General features: G+C 37.7%; 1 protein-coding gene across 3 annotated transcripts in view; it reads right to left on the minus strand.

Moving 5' to 3' along the window:
- The window catches only part of slc4a11 (solute carrier family 4 member 11), a 98,607-nt gene that overhangs the window by 9,378 nt on the left and 74,536 nt on the right, over positions 1-14,693 (minus strand). For all 3 annotated transcript variants that reach the window (XM_055158015.1, XM_055158012.1, XM_055158019.1), the window contains exons 14-17: positions 10,900-11,125; positions 9,688-9,794; positions 4,536-4,701; positions 68-241 (exon numbers count right to left, since the gene is read on the minus strand). In XM_055158015.1, the coding sequence (XP_055013990.1) occupies positions 68-241; positions 4,536-4,701; positions 9,688-9,794; positions 10,900-11,125 (673 nt within the window). The remainder of the gene's footprint in view (positions 1-67; positions 242-4,535; positions 4,702-9,687; positions 9,795-10,899; positions 11,126-14,693) is intronic.

Here is a 14,693-nt window from a genome sequence, read left to right on the forward strand (position 1 = left end):
CACACTCCAAAGACGACCTTTAATTGAGCGTTTGATTAGCGGCACATCGATGGGAGGTGTCACTCACGTCTCGTAGAGGTGTCCGCCTTCAACACGCTGCTCCACGAAGGCCAACTGCCGCACGTGCAGTGTGGAGTGAGGGAACGCCGCGTGCATCCACGGTAACCCCATCACCGACATCAGGATGTTAATGAGGCCGGAGAGCATCAGGTCCCAGTGGTAGGCTGTGCCCTTCAGCAGCCTGTGGACAGACACTCTGTTAGAATGTACAGACAAACTACCATACAAATACACAAAGACAAGTGTACATATCTACCCATGATTATACAGTCCTCTCATTTGTTACACTTGACCATAGACTCTATAAAGAAGTGAATTAAAGGACATCACCCACAGGAATGAATAAAAACACCAGGATCATGCAGAGCAGTTTAATACAAACATTTTAAAACCAAAATGACGAGGTTCACTGCAGCAGTTACAAAAAGAGAAGGGTGACAGTTTTTCAGTGTAAAGTCAATTGGAGCCAATGGAGCCAGAGACACCCCCATGCCCACTTTCCACTTTCTTTCTCTGCAACTAGCGGGTTAGCTATGTCCATTTATATACACAGCCAATAACACTGCCAAATTTACAAAAAACATGCTTATTGTTTTTAATACATAGTCAACTGTGGAGTATGTGTAATCACTTAAAATACAGTGATAAAAACCAAATCAAATCATCTCATTCTTGTGCTGATCTCCTATTTTGATCAAATTGCCACATTGTGACTCACTAATAATTCTCTTGAATACAGCTCTATGCTCAAACAAAGATCCTTTTTCCTGCCCAGTCCTCTGATTGATCAGCCTCAGGAATAAATGTGAATGAGTGAGAGGTGAGTGTCCAAACTTTTCTCAACAAATGCCGAAGAGAACCATAGACTGGTGGTCAGTGCAGTGAATAATTAAAATGTGCATTTTATTATAACAGGTCAAAATGTGCCACCAGACCTATGTTTAGCTCTTCAAAATCACACACCAAAAATTTCATACTGGCTTTATCAAGGTAGAGTTTCAAAAACTTGCAGTAAAAAGTTCTACTAAGGTAATATGAGTCAATTCACCTGGAAGTCTGAGGGCCAATAAAAATTGGTCTGATGACCACATTTAGCTCCCAGGCCATAGTTTGGGCATGCCTGATTATAACCAATTGCAATGAAATGTAAAAATTTAGGAGAAGAAGATAATGAGTCACCTCTTCAAGCCAATATAAAAATACTGACTGTACATAAATCTTGATGAAACTGAAATTGTGATCTGGCTGCAGGACAAATGTGGTATTAATATTTTGGCATATCGCCCATCCTTATTTAAAAGTACTACTGGTTCCCAACAATTTAAGTTTTTTTTTTGTAGCTTAAACAGTTGAGATGAGAGGCCAGTGTCTACAATATTACATTTGAGACACTGCTAATGACTCTATTTTATGTCAATGCAAAGATTTAATGAGGCGAAAAAGACTTGAAACATTTTATGAAAAGATAAAACATGAAATATTACCTACATCAATTCCTCAATAAAATGATCTCAGATACAGTGCAGCTCTATGCTACAGTGGCTGCAGAAGCTTTGATGTTGAATGTGGGAATGCAGAAGGATCAAAACATCACCCAGAGACATGACCACGAGACAAGGGGCAGAGAGACAGATTTACATACACTACACTCATATCTCACACTGAGCTTGTGTCGTTCATGGTTAAACACAAATGTAAAGGGCAGAATGCTCCTAAGGTCAGTTTTGCCCTTCATCATGAGAGCTGAAGGCTTTCACTGCTCACTGTCTCACCATTTAACATGAGAAAATTCATGTTTCAGACCCATACATCATGTGAATACAATAAAGACAGTCCTTTAGCTTGATGCTCTAGACATGTTTTTGCTTACGCTATTTCCACGCTGTATGTCAACTCAAAGCTTTTAACATTACTGAGTCACTTGCCCTTGACTGTGACATTCAAACACACAGAGTTGCAATGCAGTGTGCGCAAGTCTGTTTTCATTGTATATTGTGATTATGTGAAAAATAACATGGCAATATATTCTAAATAGGCTTCTTCTCAATGTCTCAGTTTGAACTCTTTATTCGTAATGAGGTTGCAGAGTTATAAATTATACAAAAGCTGACGATAATGATGTTTTTATGATACAACAACAAAAGGCCTACTCAAGACAATTACCTGCAGTGCATCACTGTCTATGCAAAGAAAGTGTCTCATTATTTGAGCAAAGCCGTGTTCATTTATTTTCCTGATGGGTAAATTAGTTTAAAAAGTAAATAATTTAGTACGGTAACTAAAGGGCAGCAAAAGGTAGAGCCATTTGCCCACTGATCAGAAGGTTAGTTGATTAATCCTCGCTTCCAACTCAGTACAATACAGTGTAAGAGTGTATTGTTATTGTGTCCTTGGGCAAGAAACACCCAAATGTGACCCCATAATGTGATTGTAATTTAAAAAAACATCAATTATTTCTTATAGATCTCCATTGTGATTCCCAAATTTATTTCCATACTGTAGAATAATCAAGGCAAAACAGTAATAGCTCCATGAAGACAAATGGCAGCTCTGTGACACTCCACCACAAAATGTACAAAATGCATCTGTAACAATATTGTTTATATAAAATAAAAAATAAATAAAAAATACAGACAATAAATTATACAAAAATAAAATGTCATATGGCAATGTCTTTGTCAAATATGTTCTGGAAATCTGTTCTCATTGTGGAAGACTGAATTAAAATACTCCAAATTACAGTTTACTTTGTTTTAATCTGATAGTATTTCCATGGCGATATTTTGACATCTTTAAGCTGAGGCAAGAGCACTGACATAAATAGCCTGAAGTGTTTGCAGCTGCAGCCATTTTCTTGGTGACATACAATTGACAAACTGTGAAGGTTAAAGACAAGCAAACTGTATTATTGATACAACCCCAGTGCAGCGGGCTTTGCATTTCAACTGAACAGATCAATAACATGGCCACAAAATGATGATTCTACTTCTTATTATAAACTGACATCCAATTAAATTTTCAGTCATAAATCTAGATAATAAGTGTCCTTCTTTATGGAGTTTAGCTGGGGCTGTCGGTGGGTGAAAAATACGCTTTAAAGGAGTTTGGAAAATGTAAAATCAGAACAAGAGGGCACAAGTTCAGCAGCTTGTTTTAGCTGTGAGCCATCGCCTAGAGCTCCCTGACTGTGACAATTTAACTCACATGTCAAATTTATGGTTGACTTAATCAGCTTTCCTCAAACAAACAAGCACATATACTGAGGATGTAGTCAGTATCAGTGTATAGTGTGTATGGTGTGGCCAGAGGATACTTAGAGCCCTTTTGAAGCGTCAGAATCAGAATATATCACTAATTAAACCCAAACACTCTGAAAATGCTTATCTCGTTGTTTAAATTCCTGGTCGCGTCTCATTATCTCCATCCTATGCTCAGAAAACAGAGACTTCAGCTGCTGGTTCACACAAAGGTATTTCTCTGGAGCAGTCATTACCAGACCTGGTATATGTAGAAACTTAGAATTGTTAGTAGGGATGCAACGATATCCAAATCTCTCAGTACAATATTTTCACAATATACATTTCACGGTACCATATTTATTCCGCTATTTTGTAGAGTCTAACAAAACAGTGAATATGCTACTTTTTCCTCTTAAAATGCCTTGACAAGACTTAATCCATAGAACTAAGATTTAAGAGTGCTTATAATATTTATTTCTTCATGTAGTCTGCACTGAATCAGAGCAATGGATCATGGTTCATGTAGTTCCCTCTGTTTATTTAAGCTATTGCTGTACCAAAACCATTCATTTAAGCAAAGACACTTTGATATATTATGATGGTCCACGATATTATTGTGAAACCTCTGACTATATGGTATCACGATATTTTGGTTACTGTTACATCCCTAATTGTTTGATCGTCAAAAATATTCCAATCGAATTAGAAGTATTCATTTAGCAAGACTCAAGTAGAATAAAAATAAAATAAAAATTATTACAAAGACAACTTGTATAAAGAAGTTTTAACATGACCGATCTGCAAGACCAAAAAAAAAAATGCATTTTAATAGAGGGCTGTTGTAAAAAGACAGGGCTGTACTTGGTTAATAAAGCAAAGATAAGTGTTTTATGGGCTTGTCACCTCATCATAATGAAAGAAGGGCACTAGTGTAGTTAGATACAGAGTTATTCTCAACACAGTCATGACTGAAATGTACCGGGATGGGGCAAGAGTTCAGAAAAATTGCTGTTGAGTTACATTTCTTGAGCTGCTATACAGTAGTTCCAAAAAAGCAGTGCTACACTACAACAAAATCATATAATTTATTTTTAAACTATGTAAAAATCCCATTTAACATCGTTCTCGTAGACCCAATCTTGTATCTCATCTCATCTTGTGAAAACTGTATCTCTTCCCACCCCCTAAATCTATCTAATTTTGAGTAGAGTAATGTTTGTATATTGAGATCTTTACCTGTTTTCTGGTGCATTTGTCAGTGACACTACAATGTTCTGGTCGATGAAGATGAGCAGTGCCAGCAGAAAGCCGAGCCCCATGGCGCTGACTACGTTGAGTGCCGACAGACGTTCAAAAGGAGCCACGTTGAAGATCGGCCGGTTGTGAACTTTAAAAACAGGAACTGTTCAGAGGAGAGAATAAAAATCAAAACCTAGTAGATGTACTCATTTCTATTTCTTGTACAACATAGTCAATATACAAGTTGTTATCAGATGGTGTAGGTAAAACAGCTACTACTTTTTGCCAATTATCTTGACAGTCTCATTAGAAGGAAATTACACTAACCAGTTAAAAAAAACACTAATGCATACATGCTTTTGGTTACCTGGTTTGAGTAAGTATATGTGGATACTGAAGATGACTTTTTTTTTTTCACAATTGGCTGTGGTTGGATGTTCAAAACATTTGACAGAGATGTAAGATGTCTAATCCCAGAAACACCCCATTCAAACAGAGACTACAAGGGGCTGAATTACCAGGATATTCCTTTGGGTGGCAAGGGGCAACGATACAGTTAACAGTCAAATGATTTTATGAAGGAGTTCAAAATGGATTTAGTTTTATGATAATTAAAAGTCCGCTTCCACTTTGTTAGCACTTTTTGTTATTAACAGTTCTATTATAACTATATGTACTACACATATACTATATATGGTTAGGGTTAGGGTTATGGTATTCCAATCCAAAACACCAAATGCCCGACCATAAATGTCCTTTCTGCTCTGAGCAATCTGAGCAAGTAATCTAAAACTAATCAAACTCAATCTTGTGTAATAACTTGTGCTTTGAAAACATCTATCCTCTCAAATAAGACAGTGTATTTTTAGTCCAAATTTCAGCCTGCATCTCCTCAGACGCTACAAATTGGTTGCATTTGGTTACATTTAGTGAGCAATGATTACAATACAATAATAGCACTATTGACTTATTCTCTCTGGAGGTAGAGAAGAAGAAAATTGGCTCGGCCCTCGAATTTAGATTCACTTGAGGCTTTGGCACTGGCTCCCTGTGCTTCCCGGTCCATCCCAGGAGAACAGCTGCTGCCTTGGCAACGATGAATGGTGTCTTGAATTTACGCTAAACAATAAGGGAATAAATGCTGCACATCTCCCCCTGCTTTGGGCATTGATTAACAAACAGTAGAAAGAACACAGTCACTGTCTAGGGCTGTCCTCTGTGCTTGAAAGTATCAGACACTGAATCTAAACCATTTTAGGATTTTCAGTTGATAAGATTGGGAAGTTAAAATATTGACGACATGGAGTAATAACATTTTAGAATCAGATTTTTTACTTAAAATTGATTCCTTTTGCCTCTTCATAAAAGGGGGTTAGATGGGGTCTTATAGACAGAGGCTAGCCATCATGTTTATTCACAAAAGTTAATTATTATTATTAGTTAGTTTCTTACCAATGTCTTAATTCAAATGCATTTATCAATCAAAGCACTATTGACATAATTTCCCCTCTACTTATGATCGCTTTCTGTTAAAAATTAAAGAGAGTAATGTTCAAGGACAGCAATGCAGTTGATGTATTTCAATTATGTATAAAATCTATTCGGTTTGTGAGTGTGTTACGACCCAAATTGCAAATGTACCAACATTAGTGCTGATGTCAAGCCTATAAAGGTGTAAACAGGAAATAGACTTGAACCCTTGGGCAGCAATCTCTAAATATCCACTTTCTTGACTTCAAAATGGCAGCTGACAAGTAAAGCTTTTTGCATGACACCGACCCAAAACACTCACTGTCACACTGAAGCCCACATTTCTGCAGGAGCATGACACAGGAGTTATTTTAAGATGCAAAACAAAGAACCGTTTGACAAATTATCTCCTCTCACAAGTCCGAGATGAGTTTTGAGCAGCAGTTGGGCTCTTTGCTTATCACCTCATCACTCATTAAACGCTGTGAAGGGCCATATATGTCTGTGCATGTTGTATAGGGAGAAGAGGGTGGAGCGGGGGAGAGAGGGAGTGGGCCTCGGGGCTTTCTCTGTGTCTGTTTTTCAGCACTGCACGTTGTTAGAGGTTTGACAGCTGCGTGATTTCTGAGTTTTTTTGTAGAAAGGGCAAGAAGCTCCCAGAATGAATCTTCAAAGAGCACCCTGACTGAAAAGAAACCACATGGACTCCACTAAATGACGGCTTTCTTACTCCGTTAGGTGGAAATAGGTGGTTCAAGTATTCGAGGAAAACCGAATAATGGAATATGTAAAATGTGGAGATAGTCTTCATCATCTGAGCTTCTCCAGAGCAAGTCATTTAATGTGCTGTTCTTTCACAAACTGAATCAAAATTTTACACTGAAGACTTTTGCTTGCTCCATTTACCGTGGTTGAGGGCTGGCACAAAGTGTATAATATGCTCCTGTGACCCACTGTATTTGGACCATACAGGATAATTATGTTCAATATTCTGTGGTGTTATTTAGGCTTGTCACGATGATTTCTATATTGACTTAATAATCATTTAATATATGAATGATGGAACTATATACAGATTATTTGCAGTGCTGAAAGCACTGCTGTCTGTGTGGTTAACATGAAGTTGTACGCATACATTTTTGGTTATTTCATGACTATGCAATAGGATTTCCTTCATAGAAGGTTGAACTTATGTGACTCATTACAGATGCAAACCAAGAACTCAAGTGTTTCATTCTGCTGTTTATTTATTGCAGCTGATGGTTTTTTAACAATATTGTAGATTTAGAATAGTTTTTGTGGTATAAATCTGTTTTGGGGGTGTCAGTGGTGTAAATTAGTTGCAGTATTATCGTTTATCATCTATATTTACTTCAGCAAAATATCATACTTCAAAATGTGATCTGTGTTGACAGGCGTAGTGTTAATGGATGGTTAATATAGATAATGAACTTGTCACTGATGTCAGGTTCAAAATTTGTGAATCTTCCTAAATCTAAAGACTGCAATTAAGAATGCGTTTATCATTACCACAGTATCATTACAATCTGACACTATCAAGTGACTGGAGTGTAACGAATGGAGAAAGTGGTCAGTTAATATGTGTTTTTGTTATTTTATTTTTTGAAACATTTTAGATGGTTGTTAGTTTTAGCCTGTTTTAATTCTTTTCTGACCAACACGAACAAGGCTGTAGCTCAAACTATGAGAATGGGTCAGAGTATTGATTTATTAGATAAGTGCCGCTGGTTAAACTCCAGCCTCCGCATGTCCTTGAGCAAAGTACTCAACGGTTTGACGGTAATACTTGCCCAAGCTTGCAATCGATTGTGCAAATGCATTAAAGTGTAATTTCTATATAGTTTTAAAATTCAAGGTATAAGTTATAAATAATTTTATGGTAAGAATACAAATCCTATGGGGTAGTTGCAATAATTTAAAAAGCAAATAAATCCTTCATGCATCAACCACATTCCTTTCTTTTTTTTAAATTAATGTTTTGTTTTTGTTTTTTTTGTGGATTCATTGGTTTAAAGGTGCACTATGTAACTTTTTGGTTGGGGGTCTGTCATTTGTTTCTATGGATGTCATTGCTCTACTTGGAATGTTCCAGAGTATGACATTAAACAGCTCTACCTTACAGTTATTCGATTACAGATGGTTTTATAGCTCCAAGATAACAGGCATTCTGACTGTGAGCGGGGTAGCCTCGCCACAGATCTGACTTGCAACTTGGACTGGGTTGGTCTCCATGAAGATAGAAAGGTTTAATGCCATACTGTAAAACGATAACATCTCCTTGAATAAAAGCATTTGACAGACCCTCCACCAGAAAAGTTACACTATGCACCTTTAAATAAGCTGTGTTCAAGTTGTCCATAACCTTGAAATATCTGTTTCAACATACATTCGACCGTATGGGACTTGTGTAAGTCATATGTTAATGGCCTGTATCAAAGTGGCCTCCAGTGCTTTACAAACAGGTTTTATTACCTGTGACTCTGACTTTACTCTCCAATGTCATTCACATAAAACAGCCCTAACAAAGTCTATAGGTTATTTAGGTGTAACTGTGCCCTTGTGTCAGTGAGTGCTTAATCTACCTAAAACAGCCCTTCACAAATTATAATTAGGAAAAGATTATTAAAGCGCCCATATTACACTATGTTAATATTGTGGCCTCATCACAAACATACCTGGAGTTGTGTTTTGTTTAATTCACACGTTTACAAATAAATCATGCATATTTATGCTGTGCTCTGAGCTCTCAAACTGAAAACACTCTGTTCCACCTTGAAAACACTCTGTTCCACCTTGTGATGTCATGTGGTACAGGAAGTGCTCCTCTGTGTTTTTAAACTCCATACACCTTCACTAGAATAATTTGGGTAATTTCAACTGTGGAATTGTTATTCTCTATTGAACAAAAGGTAAAAGGTAGCTGTTAACTTGAAAACTGAAGCTTCATGACATCATAAGGTGGAAAAGAGCATTTTGAGCTTTGGAGATGTAGACAGACCAAAAAGAAATGGTTACTCAAACATGTGTGAATAAAAGAAAACACAGTGTTTTGAGGAGGTAACAACATTCTAGCAAGGCTTAAAGCTCACAACAATCAATTTTGCGTAAAATAGGACTTTTAATATTGATGATTGAATAGAAAGAGAGTACCTACAGCTCAATACAAAGTACTTACAAGCAGATACTGTAACCACACTGTTAACTGTGGCTTGGACATTTGCACTTTCAGGTGTAAAAAACATGGGAGTATAGTAGATAGAAGCCTTGTTACTCTGCACCACTGTCTGGGGATGTGAGCACTCCTCTTGTCTCACACATTCGCCCTTTTTAACACTTTTTAGATCCATCCAGTGGGAGGCTCTGAGCTCCAGGTTGAAGCTACATTTACGGTGAAGAAAATTACTTTTGAAACTAGCAGCTACTCCCACTTTGCAACTGTCTAAGTCAAGAAAAGGTCACTTGCAATGTTACAGCCACACACTCATGGTTAACTTTGATAAAATGATTGTTTCTGCAAATATATGTTGTTTTTTTACCTTCCAGCTAAAATGTCCACTTAGCGTCTGCTGCTAATGCACTAGTAGCACAGTACAGGTATACCGCTACACTAAATTCTCTGGGGCTCTAAATGTCCAACAAAGCAATAAGTGATACTAACGTTCAATGTCACTGAAGATGTAGGAGCCGATGAAGGAGAACATGAGAACGGAGATGGGCAGGGCGCAGTCGGACAGCACCTCCCTCACTTTGGCATGCAGGAAGGGACTGGCAAAGAAAGACAAAGAGAGACAAATAATACAAGAATACAATTACGGTGGACAAGACAAGGACAATGGTTGCAATCCTCACACTGCTTAAGTACCTCGGTCCGCCTTTTGCTTACACAATTCAATCCAGCTTTGAGCCTGATTTGATTACTGGGAGCAATCAGAAGTAGAATATTTAATGCTTATTAAATCAAAGACGGGAACAGAAGCTTTGACGGAAAAGGTACATTTGTAAAAGGCCTGTCTGGAAAGTTCCCGTGAGGAGTCTGGGACTCTTCGGAGTCAAGCCTCCAATCTGCAGCGCGCGCCATCAGGGGACAATACCTGCGGTGATTTATCTCAGTGAGGGCTGATCAAACTGTACAGGCACGACTGAGGATCACTTACAATACAGGATACAGTTTAGATACAAAATGTGGTCCTGTTTTTTTCTGATTAAGTCTTGGTTTTACATCTGGTTTACCCATGGACTGTATAAAGAAGTGGACTACGGGAGTGTGACGTCAGCTCCATTCAAATGAAGCTCACGAGGCTAGCAGTTATAGGGGTGAATTAGTAGCCAATTTCCATATTAGAAATATTAATTTATTTAAGGACAAAACAGGAAAATAAAAATACCAGGATCATGTAGGTTCAGAGCAGTGACAAAGTCTCTCTTCCTGAATCTTACACATTTTATTGCTATACCTTGAAAAACATGAATTCTTACTGAGCACGTACCCACCTCTCTTCAGATCTGACCTGTAACTTGACCTAGAAGAGTCACCTGCTTGTCTCCATGGAGATGGGTAGGTTAAATGCCATACAGTGGGAAATTACAGGCAAAGCAATGACATTTCCAGGGAGACAAGGAGGTGGTGGATCAAAATTTACAAAGTGCAGCTTTAAGACATACAGTTGTTCTTGAGTCATGGTTTAGCTTTCTGCAGTGTGTCCTTATTGTCCGTATTTGTTATATAATTTTTTCATTTATTGTTCTTATCAAGTATTTAATTTTGTTGTATTAGCCTGATTGAGATGTATTTTCTCTGACAGTTCTTGTTGTGAACTTGTTGTGAAGTACTGATCTGCAGAGTGAAACATGGCTTTGTTGCTGTACTTACCTGCGTTTGAACTGGTACAGAGTGTAGCCCATCCATAAAGTGCCCAGCATCAGCAGCATACACAGCAGCGGCCGCTCACGACTGCAGTGAATGATGGATTCCGGGAGCGCGTTCAGAGCAAAGCCGGCTGCTACACTGCTCCTGTTCGCCACCATCGCGTCTACGCTCCGGTGCAGGTCCACACTTCTGTTCGATAATGTTGGAGGATGGTAGTACCTCTGAAAAACTGAAAACCACACATAAATGTATTAAAATTGTAAAATGTCAATGTTTTTTTCTCACAGTAACACGGCATTCATGGGTTTGCAGGCAGGAGACTTTTGCCATTCAAAAGATATAATTTTTAGTTTTAAAATCGCTATGGCAACTGTCCTATTTCTCCTCATTCTGAAACCCATGGATAGCTGCTTACTAAACCAAAAGATATTTTCCTTTGACAAAATAAACTGACTAACAGGTGCATTATTACTTTTAGAACCTGCTTGTTTCCATGGAAACCGCACCAGGCCAAAAGATGATGGGTTAGAGCTGTGGAAAGGTGACCCCACTCATTGGAAGAAAGCTTGTTTTTAAGACATTTTTGAGTGATAGAAACACTTGTGATAAAACAAATGGAGTAGGCAATGCTTGTGTATAGCAGAGAACAGTGGTAAATGTATTCTGTTGACCAAGGTTAAAAGCATTGTAGCTGCTATTGTTTTGAGCTGAAGTTCCCATCTCTCTAAACTTTAAATTAATAGAGCTACAAGAACATAAACCACATTTCAGGACTCAGGACTGATTCACAGCCACACAAACAGAATTGCTAGTGTCAGTTTAGGTTTCTCTCTTTGCATCCCCAAAACAAGCCTCTAGCATGTTACTATGGGATGGGTTCAAGCTGGTGCTACATCTAGAAGATTTAAATTATTTAGGACTCTTTTGCTCGCTAATGGTCTACGCTCTGCAGCCCAATGGCATTAGCTGAAAACCTACAGACATACACTTAATCTGAGATATTTACAGCAACTTGAAAATGTAGATACAACTTGTGTAGAAGTGGTACTCAGCAAAAAGCATATCGTTATGTGATTCACAGATCTAAACTTTATTAGAACTGGAAGAACTAAATCTCAACAAACATTTAAAGACTCAGGATTTACTTCACTGCAAAATGAAAATTGGTTCTGTCGTCTCTGCTCAGCTCAGCACTTTGCAAACAGCACAACAAAGGTGTTCAGTAAGGTACAATCGTTATTTCCAATATAAAACCCAGTGGGATATTGTGAGTTTGCTTCTAATTGGATTTTTTAAAATAACTTAGTATCCTGAGTAGTTATATTCATGTTTACTTTGGCTTTCACATATCGAAAAAACCTGCTTAAAAAATGTGCCGTTTCTGGGATTTTTGTCGGCCCAAGTTTTGTAATGAGCAGAAAACCTTTACATTATGGTATTGGAATAAAATGCAAGTTCAAGTTCTAAACCTAACTGATGAATTAAACCAAAACTTGAACAGAACTTAAGGACATAATTAATTCCACAACAGCTAAATTCAAACTGACTTACAAAACCTTAAAAATTCACTATATCTGGTATGGTGTCTGTCCATTTAAAAGAACACAGCAAACCCACTAATCACTGCATTCCAAATAGGAAGTGAGCATGGGGGCGCTTCCAGCTCCAACTCCAGCTCCAAATCATTTTGTACTGAAAAAAGGCTGTTCCTCTCTCTGTAACAGCTGCTGTCATTCTCATTTTTCTTAACCCGTTTTATATGATTCTGGTGTTTTAATGTCACTAATTTGTCCATAAATCAATTAATTTTCCTAATATGGAACTGGGCTCCTAGTTCAACCTCTACCTGCCAGCCTTGGTGTGCTTCATTTGACTGGAACTGAACACTATGGGTACACTTAGTACATTTTTTTACACAGTCTATGCTGCTACCAGGGACATGTTTGGAGATGTTTCACAGTACGGTATGGTATTAAACCTTTCAAAACCAGTCCAAGTTACAGGTCAATTCCATGGAGAGGCGACACCCCTCACAGTCAGAATGCCTGTTTTTCTAAATATTTTTGAGCTATAAAATGACATGCAATTTAATAAATGCATGGTAGAGCTGCTTAACATTAAAGGCAGAGCAATGACCATCCATAGAAACAAGCAGGCGATGAACCCCCAACCAAGAAGTTACATAGTGCAGCTTTAATTAAAGTTACTTATCTGTATCTTTTTAAAAAATCATTGTAACATCAGTAGCACACTACCACTGCTTGAATTGTACTGGTCTAACATGAAAATGATGCTACTAGATCATAATTCTAATAAATGTTCAGATTACTAGCATTAATTACCATCTGTAGCCTGATTAATGATGTTCTGTGATACTGTATATGTGATGGATGCCTTTGATTTGAGCAGACAGTGATGAGCACGCCCTTATGTGAATATAATCAAGCCCCAGCCTCTCCCTGCACTTTAACACATCTGTGAATTATAAGAAGACACTACTACAGGAGTTTGTGAGTGTCAGTAGAGTGCTCTGATGAGTTCATAACATCAGCTATACTCTGCTCTTTCCTTTTCCTCACACATACACAAGACTGGACCGGCAGTTATACCAGAGACAGGCTACACTGCAGCGCAAATGTATTCATTCTTGGTACCACAAAATATTTGGGCTTGAAAGTGTCAACAGAACGCTCCAGGTTAATGTTATGGTAATGGCATCTGTGGGAGCGAATTTTACAAATAGTTTCTCAGAATTGAACAAAAACAGAAACACAAACAAAAATACATTCTTAGCAGTGATGTTTTCCAAATTAAGCGATGTAATGTATTTATGATATCCCCCGTCCCAAGACAAGCTGCTGCAAATCAGATTAATTTAATATATTTGAGATATAACCACAAAGGTATGTAACTGTTCAGTTGTGGGTCAGTCACCTTATTATTTCTATGGATATGTCAATGCTCTGCATCTAAAGTTCCACAGTATGACATTAAACAGATCTACCTCACATGTATTCAATTACAGGTGGTTTTATTGCTCAAAAATACCTAGAATAACAGATATTCTGACTGCAAGCAGGGTTGTCTCTCCACAGATCTGATCAGTAACTTGGTCTGGTTTGATGATAGAAAGTTTTAATGTCATACTGTGAAACTTTTTTTTTTAAATCATGAAAGCAAGAACAAGTTTACTCCTGACTTTCTTACTTCCAAAGCAGGGGTACTATGCATACTGTACAAGAATATATTTATACAAATATAACTGAAAGCAGTTTATAATTTCTTAAATAATTGCATGTGATAAGAATGAAAATATAAACAGTCCACTACAGTCTCTGCTTTGACTTTGATTAAAATTGTAATTGTCCAGTGTGTGTAAACAAATAGAGATTTTATATTTGGTCATATTGCCCAGCTCCAGCTTTGATCTATCAAAAATACACAAACATTTTTGAGCATACAATCTTATTCAACCTTTTCCCTCTTAGAAAGACTTTTAATTGACCGATTCAGTGGAGTGCTCTGTTATGTAACGTTATTGCCATATTTAAAGAAGAGTAATTACATCTGAAGCATCATATTTTGACCATTACTGCAATATTCAAGGCACTTGTTCTTAAGAAAGTCGTGAGGGATTGTGATGGGTATGTGATTAGCTGTGACGTTGAGATGGCCATTGTAAAACAGACTCTTAAAAGAAGTGCAGGACTTCGCGGACTGGACTCATTAGTCAGTGGAATAATTCTGAAGGTTTAAAGCTGGAGCTGTGTTGTAACTGGCTGGTGACTGTGACAGCA

This window comes from Boleophthalmus pectinirostris, unplaced genomic scaffold, assembly GCF_026225935.1.
Source record: "Boleophthalmus pectinirostris isolate CB_2022bp ecotype Guang Dong unplaced genomic scaffold, ASM2622593v1 HiC_scaffold_10, whole genome shotgun sequence".
Lineage (NCBI taxonomy): Eukaryota > Metazoa > Chordata > Actinopteri > Gobiiformes > Gobiidae > Boleophthalmus > Boleophthalmus pectinirostris.